Source organism: Ostrea edulis, chromosome 9 (assembly GCF_947568905.1).
Source record: "Ostrea edulis chromosome 9, xbOstEdul1.1, whole genome shotgun sequence".
NCBI lineage: Eukaryota > Metazoa > Mollusca > Bivalvia > Ostreida > Ostreidae > Ostrea > Ostrea edulis.
The window spans coordinates 26,068,650-26,079,056 of NC_079172.1; the positions used below are offsets into that span (position 1 = coordinate 26,068,650).

The following is a 10,407-nucleotide window of genomic DNA, read 5'->3' on the forward strand; positions in this document are numbered from 1 at the left end:
ACATATCATTTGAAAACATCTAAAGTTCCTAATTGTTAACATAAAGGAAGCCGCTAGTGCATATTTCTAGTAACCTTTATGACGTATAACATGTATATCAGGTCCCGGTTTGTGCTCTTCACATGTACGTGTACTTTCTTATAATCCACGCTGAGTATCTTCTACATAAATGTACTAGACTTGCTCAAGTCTCTATGTTGTTTCTATATTTCGTCCAAATTTTACTGTAGTTTCAGAAATCTAAATATCTGCTATCTACATTACTTAAATATCACCAACATAAAATGGTTTTGAAAGTTAAAATGATTTTTGTAGAATATGCAGGACTAAAGAATGCAATCCAACAAAGACAAGTTCTTATACAAGACAATGCAAGAACTACAAAACCACTTTTGCCTATTCCCTCTACTATTTCAACATATTTCAAAGATAAAAAAGGTTGTAAAGATATGTATAAGCAATTGATAAGCCATAAAGCAACCAAAATGAAATCTATATCAAAATGGGAAGAAACAGAAGGTTTTTCAGAGCTAGAATGGACAAATTCATTTGAACTTCCTTTTAAAACAACTCAAGAATCTAAATTGCAATGGATACAGTTTCAAATCTTGCACACACTATTTGTATGTAACTATTATTTACATCAACTTAGAATTGTTGAATCCCCAATTTGCACATTTTGCAAGAGGGATTTTGAAACTATTGATCACATATTTGTAGAATGTCCATGTGGGAAAGAGATCTGATATGGAATTGAAGAATGGCTTTGCGAAAAACTGGACAGGCATATTAGTTTTCATAGACAAGCAATTCTTTTTGGAAAATTTGCTAATAAGAATATACACAAGGTGGAAAATTTGATAATTCTGATGATAAAGCAGTATATTTATATCAGTAAATTCTCAAGTATATGTAAATGAAGTATAGATGCATCCAAAAAAATTATCACTGATAGAATTACAGTTGAAAAACTTTTGTTGTTGAAAAACTGAAGGTATAGGAAGTTTGAGAGATACTGGCAAACTATTTATGATAAATTGGTTGTATTAGTGTATTAAAAAGTTTTTTTTTACCTTAAGATTGTGTTCCATGTCCCGCTTTGTTTTATGTGTTCTTTCTTTCTTTCTTTCTTTCTCTCTCTTTATATTTACGAAAATGTCTTTTGCACATGAATATTGGTGGTATTATTGTGTAGTTAAATTACATGTATGTATATAATGTGAATGTCAAATAAAAAATCAAACAATAAAAAAAAAATCACCAACATATGTTTGGCATTATTAAAACGTGTTAAAGAGAGCACCGATTATTAAATATAGTGACTTGAGCAAGTCTAATCTTCTATATGACCTGCATCACATTACAAAGATACACCCTTGTGTCTTTCACTAACAGATGGAATCCCTTTTTAGTCAATTATTACTTACATTGTATGTAAATGATATACCACCTTTGCATGTAAAGGATACAAAAATGATATGTTGTCTTTATATTAACAATAGTAATATAGAAGTGTTGGATTATGATCTTAACCCTAATCTCGAAATAGAGAGATGGTGCTTTCAGAACCACGTGTTATTAAGGTATTCAATGTACGACTATAGCAAAAGGATAATGAACAATTTTGAAGGATTTAAATCAACATAAATGTTTATTGTTAAATAATGATGAAAGTGAGGTAGATGAAATTCACATAACTGGTACATGATTAGAATCCGTCTCATTGCACTTGAGACTTTTTTGAAGAGTTATCTGCCCTTTGTAAAATATGAAAAATCTAATTTTCTAAAAATGTGTGTGGTGAATGATTAATTTTATTTCATATTTTCATAAAGAGAAAGTGGGCAATTAGATTTTGAAACGCAGTTCGCAGTTCACTATTCGCAATTCAATAGCGAACTACATTCTAGAACGCAGTTCACAATTCAAATTTCTATATGCATAAAACAACACCACACTGGAATTATAAGGATGGAGTGCCAGTTACCAACCCCAAACACTGTGAAGAAATGGCGATGGTAATCTCTCTAGTTACGGAGATCCGCCCCTCCAATTTTTATGCATAACGCATTACACTTAGTGAATAAACATCGGGTTCGGAATCATCGAAGACCCCTACCCAGGGGACTGAAATTTTTATGGTAGGGTGTCAGTGGTCCTTTTCCACCACTGTGAAGAAATGGTGATGTTACTCTCTTTAGTTTTGGAGATCCGCTCCTCCGACATTTTTAAATAACGCATTACACTTAGTGAATGAACATCGGGTTCGGAATTATCGAAGACCCCTACTCCAGGGACTGAAATTTTTATGGTAGAATATTAGTGGTCCTGTTCCACCACTGTGAAGAAATGGTGATGTTACTCTCTCTAGTTACGGAGATCCGCTCCTCCAATTTTTATGCATAGATGTAACGCATTACACTTAGCGAATAAACATCGGGTTCGGAATCATCGAAGACCCCTACTCAGGGGACTGAAATTTTTGTGGTAGGGTGTTAGTGGTCCTCGTCCACCACTGTGAAAAAATGGTGATGTTACTCTTTTTAGTTACGGAGATCCGCCCCTCCAAGTTTTATGCATAACGCATTACACTTAGTGAATAAACATCGGGTTCGGAATCATCGAAGACCCCTATTCCGGGGACTGAACTTTTTATGGTAGAATATTAGTGGTCCTGTTCCACCACTGTGAAGAAATGGTGATGCTACTCTCTCTAGTTACGGAGATCCGCTCCTCCAAGTTTTATGCATAACGCATTACACTTAGTGAATAAACATCGGGTTCGGAATCATCGAAGACCCCTACCCCAGGGACTGAGATTTTTGTAGTAGGGTATTAGTGGTCTTCTCCCACCACTGTGAAGAAATGGTGATGTTACTCTCTCTAGTTACGGAGATCCACTCCTCCAATTTTTATGCATAACGCATTACACTTAGTGAATAAACATCGGGTTCGGAATCATCGAAGACCCCTACCCGGGGGACTGAAAATTTTTGTGGTAGGGTGTTAGTGGTCCTCTCCCACCACTGTGAAGAAATGTTGATGTTACTCATTCTAGTTATGGAGATCCGCCCTTCCGATATTTTTAAATGACGCATTACACTTAGTGAATAAACATCGGGTTCGGAATTATCGAAGACCCCTACCCCTGGAACTGAATTTTTTGTGGTAGGGTATCAGTGGTCCTCTCCCACCACTGTGAAGAAATGGTGATGTTACTCTCTCTAGTTACGGAGATCTGCCCCTCCAAGTTTTATGCACAACGCATTACACTTAGTGAATAAACATCGGGTTCGGAATCACCGAAGACCCCTACCCAGGGGACTGAAATTTTTGTGGTAGGGTATTGGTAGTCCTCTCCCACCTCTGTGAAGAAATTGTGATGTTACTCTTTCTAGTTACCGGTATCCGCTATAGACAAAAATGATTTGACGATTTGCATTTTACTTACTTCTATTTATATTTCCTGATCTTGTAGACAGATTTATTAACAATACCATGGTATTGTTGTTATTTGTATTTCTTTCTGATTATTTACCCATTCCATTTCATTTTGATATATTTTATTTCCCCATTTTTCTTTCTTTACATGTTGAATGTTTCGTCTGATCAAGGTTAGGACTGCCCCCCCCCCCCCTTCTAAAACGATGTTACGTGTCTAGCCTACATGTACATGTAGCTATCGATCTCCCTCTCAATCAAAAATAAAACAAGAGGTACTGTGAGCACTGCTCATTAAGAATACCCCCCGCTTACCCCAATCTCCCAAAGGGTGTTGTTAATAGGTATAAATTACCTCTTTCCTGAGTGTAAAAATATGGTATGCCTTTGTAGAAGAAAAGGAAGATATAGTCCGAACACAAATCCATGGCATAAACCTATAATTTTGACCTTGATATCAAAGGTCAAGGTCATAAAGAGGTTATGAATGTACATGACACATAGTCTCATGGTGATACACCCATGTCTTATGGTATGACTATGTCAAAACCCTATAGTCACTTTTGACTTTGAGGTCAAAGTTCAAGGTCATGTAGAGGTCATGAAGGTACCCGACACATCGTCTCATGGTGATACAGTCATGTGTCAAATATGGTATGCCTATGTCAAAGAACGAAGAAGTCATGGCCCTGACACGAATCCATTGTAAAAACCTTTAATTTTGACCTTGAGTTCAAGGTCATATAGAGGTCATGAAGGTACATAACACATCGTCTCATGGTGATACACTCATGTGTCAAATATGGTATGCCTATGTCAAAGAACAAAGAAGTCATGGCCCCGACACGAATCCATTGTAAAAACCTTTAATTTTGACCTTGAGGCCAAGGTCATATAGAGGTCATGAAGGTACATGACACATTGTATCATGGTGATACACTAATGTGTCAAATATGGTATGCCTATGTCAAAGAACAAAGACGTTATGGCCCGGACATGAATCCGTTTTAAAAAAAAAAAAACCCTTTAATTTTGACCTTGAGGTCAAGGTCATATAGAGGTCATGAAGGTACTCGACACATCGTCTCATGGTGATCCACCTGTGTGCCAAATATGGTATGCCTAAGTCAAAGAATAAAAAAGTTTCGGTCCGGACACGAATCTGCACAGACAGACGGACGGACGGACAGACAGACAGACAGAGTGATTCCTATATACCACCCTGAACTTCGTTCGGGGGGTATAATAAGTTCAAAAGCTATAATATAACTTCATTTGATTTACTATATAATTATTCTATTTACCACCATAATACATGTTTATGCAAGCGGACTATGTAGGCACCCCCCGCCCCCCCAATCTTCGCTAGCCAAGAATATTCGTCCACAAAGGCACAGTTGACCCAAAACCCATGGCTAGTAAAGATTAAGTTTATTACCGGTGTCGGGTGTTGTAACCGGCCAAAAATTAGTACGTTTGTTTCAGAAGACGGACAATATTGCTTTGAAAAATAAATTAATTTAAACATGCTTCCCATAGACTTCAATGTTAATTGCTAGTTGAAATAAATTAAGCAGTAAATAAAATTTCCAAACTTCCTACGGTGGATTATCTTTATTTGATGAACCCTTCAAAATGATACCATGATTACAAAAGTCCCACCATCCATGTACTCGATATGAAATATGGTTGTTATACATTGAATACCTTTAGTGAAGAAAAAACCCAAAATGTTTGTTATTGGGTACTCATAAAAGAAATGCTAAATTAGGGTATCAGAACCTGAACAAAACTGGTATGAATATAACAATCGAAAGTATGGAGTCCGGAAAAAACTCTTGGTATACAGTTAATTTTAATTGTATCAACTTTAACTTGTTTACATTACGCAAGATTAAAACACGGACAGATTGGCAGACAGACAAGTCAGTAAAGCACCTGTAAAATGAATAACTTCCTTATATATACATAATATATACTCAAAGATTGAATCAAATATGTTAAATGATTTTTAAGATATACATGTACTATGGACAATGACAACACCCCCTCAAAATGAAAAAATAGTACCTAACGTCTTTGAATGTTCAAAACATATCAGTCAAAATAGCAGGTGCACAACTTCTAGCACTGTTTGTTATCTTCACCTTTCATAAGATTTACATAAAGCTTTAATCAAATCAGTTCCTCAGGGACTGGTTCACGATTTTTGATAAAAATATTTTTCATTTTTTATGTTAAACATCAGAAATATAACTCGTTTAATGTTGACAGCCAAATTTTTGACCTTCTGCATACAAGGATGAAAGCAATATTTTAGCCTTAAATATGTGTTATGTAAACAAAGACTCCCAAGTTCAGATAGATGAACTCCATCGTTAACAAACAATCCGCTAGAATCCCAAGATATCTCGGGATAGCTGATATAGAAACCATTGTTCACAACGAACAATTTGCTCATAAAACTGTTAATTCTTTTGACTGCAATCTTTTGAGACTTAACATTTTTGCTGTAACGCCATGAAAATCTTGGAAGAATATGAGACCAACCAAGGAGGGTGTTTGGAAGCTCAGACCGAATCCTTTGAAATGTTTCTTTCATCCTCAATCGAAGTTCGAGTAAAGGCACATTACCAATATCATTACCCCCAGAGTGAATTATTAAAATTTCAGGCAATGATTCATACCTCCTTAGTAACTGAATGCGAGGGAACAATTTTTTCCAAGTTGGACCACCCTTGCCCTGCCAAAGGATGTGATAATTTAGACGTCTAAGTCCCAGATGTGATTTTTCAGTTGAGAGGCTAGCTCGTTGGAATGCCCGCTTGATAATGGATGAACCAACTATCCATATACTTTTTTCTTGACCTATGTGATAAAATATATTCTACTAAGTCCTAATATAAGTTTTATAAGCATTTGAAATCCATCTACCTTTTTTCATTATTTCGGATTCAGAATGCCCTTTTGAAAAACTGTCCGATGCAGCTCCAATTCGGAAAGAGTGGGAAGTGTAACGTGAATTTGAAAGACCTAAATTATTTATTGCTTTATTAAGGACTGATGTAAATTGATAACGGGTAAGTGGACTGTCGTCTACATGAACAAAAAGCTGACCATTAATTTTTGGTCTGACAGACAAATATCTTTGTAAATGAAAAAGAGGGCAAATAACTGTAATATCTGACTCGTTCAACTGAATTAACGATCCTTTTCCTGATTGGTCAGTTTTGGAATATGGAACTGTTATCTTTAATAATTTCTTATTCAGTGACTGGTCAAATAAAATTTGTATGTGGTTAATGCCAATAACATGGCGAATGTCGCGTGTATTACTGCATGTAAATTCACCGACTCTCAAAAAGGCATGATATGCTAAGGAAAAGGCCGAGCAAAATAAATATGTTTCAAAATTAGAGGAACACACTAAACTTGAACTTGACATGAGGTTTTTCAAAATATTTTCAGTAATAGGCAAACGACGGTCAATTGTTTTGCGGGAACGTTTTATACCCTCTAGTAGTTTTCTAATCATGAAACATTGTGTATAGTCGGTGGTGCCTATCAGTTTGCACTTAAAACTTATACCAGCTAAATAAGATGATATAGTGCTGTACGCTAAATTGCGAAGTGATAAGTGAGCAATGAATATGCAAGGTGAAGATAACGAACAGTGATCAATCTCATAACTCCTACAAGCAATACAAAATAGATAGTTGGGCAAACACGGACCCCTGGACACACCAGAGGTGGGATCAGGTGCCTAGGAGGAGTAAGCATCCCCTGTTGACCGGTCACACCCGCCGTGAGCCCCATATCCTGATCAGGTAAACGGAGTTATCCGCAGTCAAAATCAGTCTGCCAAGAACGGCTTAACAATCGGTATGAAACACGTCAGACAGCATTTGACCCAATGCGAGGTCGTATTGACGAACGAGATCGTTATAACGACCATAGAATTTGCGAAATGTTGACTTCAATCGAGACTGTTGAAATCCCTGTACCATCAACTTGTTTGTCAGTAGATTACCTCGATTTAAAAACTGACTATACCCAGAACAAGCTCTTGCATATCGAATTAGTTGAGATATATAAACACCATATGCAGGTGATAATGGAATATTGCTACAGAGGGGAGGTCCCCAAATTTCCTCTAAACCGTAGTCCTTCCTGAAACTAGAAAATAACTTTAAACTATTGGAATACAGTAGTTTTGTGTTTGGGGCAATAGATTCAAGTGTTAAATGCTCTATTTCAGCTCTAATATCATCTTCGTGAAATCTTCTGGGATCGGTATAGGATTTTGGTCCGCTTCTGGTGCAAGAGACCGGAATCTTTCCCACTGTTTTCGAGAAATAGAATCAGCGATTGAATTATTGCAACCACAAATATGCTTTGCTTTAAAATACATATTATTAACCATTGAATGGAGCACTAGAGGGCGCACTAATTCCATAACTCTTTTAGATTTTGATGTCTTTTTATTCAGAATCGATACTAAAGCAATGTTGTCGGTATGAAACATTATCTTATTTTGGAAATGGTTTTTGAATAACAGAACTGCCAAAACTATTGGAACTAATTCTAAGAAAGTAATATCAAATATTATATCTGAATCCTGCCATTGTGTAGGCCACTGAAAATATGCCCAATGGCCTTGTAAATAAACGCCACAGCCAAGATGAGCATTACCCGCACTATCTGTATATAAATGAAGTTCAAAATTTGAAAACCAATTAACTTCCAAAAAATTGAAACTATCGTTGAATTGCTCGAGGAAATTTAACCAAACCCGTAGGTCGCTCTTCATACCAGCATTGACCCTTATAAAATGAGACGAATGTCTAATACCACACATGGCATCGCAGAAACGGCGATTAAAGGCATGGGCTGAGGGAATGGCTTTGGCGCAAAAATTCAAGGAACCAACTAAGGACTGTAGATCTTTTAATGTTATTTTGGATTTAGCCAAAATTGTTTCAATAAATTCCTTAAGTGCAATGGGTTTTTTCCTCTGTTATACTTATAACCATTTTCCCTGTGTCTATTTCTATACCAAGATAAACCAATGAACTTTTAGGACCAACGGTTTTTTCCTCCGCCAGCGAAATTCCAAATTCACGACAAGTATTCTGAAAGTTTGACATTATTAATTTACAGCCCTCGAATTCTTTAGCAGCGAAAATAAAATCATCTAAGTAATGGTTTATTGTTTTTAGGCCTGTTTTTGTGATTGTTACACACTGTAAAAAATGGGCAAATTTTTCCCAAAGGGCACAACTTGCAGAACAGCCCATAGGTAAGCACATATCGTAATAAAACTTGTTATCAAATTTAAAACCTAATAACTCATGATCAGAGGGATGTATTGGTAATAAACGAAATGCTGATTTGACATCCATTTTTGCAAGAAGGGAGTTTTTACCTAATGCTGCAATCATTTCTAATACCTCGTCAAACGGTGTGTAATGAACCGTACAATATTCCGTATCGATAAAATCGTTTACACTATTTTCTTCTGGAAATGATAAATGATGTATTAAACGCCAACCCCCATCTTTTTTAACCACAATACCTATAGGTGATATTCTAAAATTTTGTAGGGGAAGTTGATCAAAAGGACCTGCAACTCGACCTAAAGCGACTTCCTTGTCTATTTTTTGCTTAACTTCCACTGGATGTTGCCAAGTTGATATTAAATTGGTACATGTTGATGCAAAACGAGAGCCTAAATATTTTATTTTAAAGCCATATGTAAAGCCTTCCCTTAATTCATTAGCGTCTGAAGTTTTATGATAAATAGAAAGGTAAGTCTCCATATTACATGTATGTACATTAATTGGTGTTGTTCCAGTATTTCTGAAAGTTTGCTGACTGTGGTTTTTTCCATGAGCGACGAAAAAGGCTAGGAGAGGACTTGTCCTGGTTATTAGACACAATAGATCTGTTTGAATTTTGATTTGTTACTTGACATTTTGTAGCAGGGTGCTTACCAGAACACTTCAAACAAATATGACTATATTGACAGTAAGGACGAACACAAAAACCTTTGTTATTGAAATCAAAACATCCCTTTTGTTGGGATGTCTGTTGTCTAGGTACATTTGAAGAATTTACGTACAATAGCCACAACTCTTGGTCGATTTTGTTCCAGGGAATACAAACATTTCTTGCCTTCTTAAGACGAAATTGTCTGTCATATTCCCTCCAACCAAATCCCGTTGACCGACCAGCTGCGGCTTTTACATTTGCCATATATTTAAGCATTTGCTGGGATTGATCAGAATGAGCAACTAAGTATATGCTCATGAAAATAAAAAATGCATCTAACCATGCTTGAATGTCGAGTATTTTGTTTTGACTAACTGGTTTGACAGATAACTGACCATTACTTCAGACAATTTTGTTTTCTTGATCGTTGACTAGATGCCTATCTAGTAAACTGTACAATTCAATAAATTCACCTTTAAAGATATTCTGTTTTGTAACTTGAGGTACGTGCGCACCTAATTCATCGTCCACGCTTAAAATTGCATTTTTTATTTCTAAACATGGCTCTAAATTGTTTGATTCCACGCTTAAAGGAACTATACTAGTACCTTCATTTGGAACAGGCTGTTTTGGATTGATTAAAACATCTATCCGTTGTTCTACATCGGGATTTGCGGTCGATACGCTGCTTGAAGGTCCAGATTTTTCTGATGTTTCTGGTTCGTTCCTTGAGGATGAAAGGACGCTGTCTTGTCTCTGAGTAATAATGGTTTGGATCGCCTGCTTTAACTCGGGTAAAATTAATTCAGATACTGATGAGGCCACTTCCTTGATGCTTACACCTGCATTGGCTACAGCGGTCGGTGTAGATTGAACTTTCAGCTTTTTTCCTGGCATACGTGATTTCCCTGTAAATTTCCTTTTTTCCTTCAAAGGCCGAGGTTCAGCAGAATGAGAAGATTGCCGGGGCTGCAT

At 36.4% G+C, this 10,407-nt stretch overlaps 1 protein-coding gene across 1 annotated transcript; it reads right to left on the reverse strand.

Moving 5' to 3' along the window:
• Positions 1–5,335: 5,335 nt before the first annotated feature.
• Positions 5,336–10,407, reverse strand: LOC130050486 (uncharacterized). Its single transcript, XM_056150678.1, has 3 exons — positions 10,041–10,407; positions 5,785–6,309; positions 5,336–5,379 (listed from the first exon to the last, which is right to left on the reverse strand). The coding sequence occupies exons 1-3, from the start codon at positions 10,405–10,407 to the stop codon at positions 5,336–5,338; spliced, it is 936 nt and encodes a 311-aa protein (XP_056006653.1).

What these genes read in the sequence shown, in the direction of transcription:
- LOC130050486 (XM_056150678.1), bottom strand. Translation starts at nt 10,407, where the DNA reads ATGCAGCCCCGGCAATCTTCTCATTCTGCTGAACCTCGGCCTTTGAAG. An exon ending in ACAGCCTGTTCCAAATGAAG is followed by an intron (nt 6,310 to 10,040) that starts GTACTAGTATAG and finishes TTTATCACATAG; the next exon opens with GTCAAGAAAAAAGTATATGG. An exon ending in ATCTGAACTTGGGAGTCTTT is followed by an intron (nt 5,380 to 5,784) that starts GTTTACATAACA and finishes TTCATTTTACAG; the next exon opens with GTGCTTTACTGACTTGTCTG.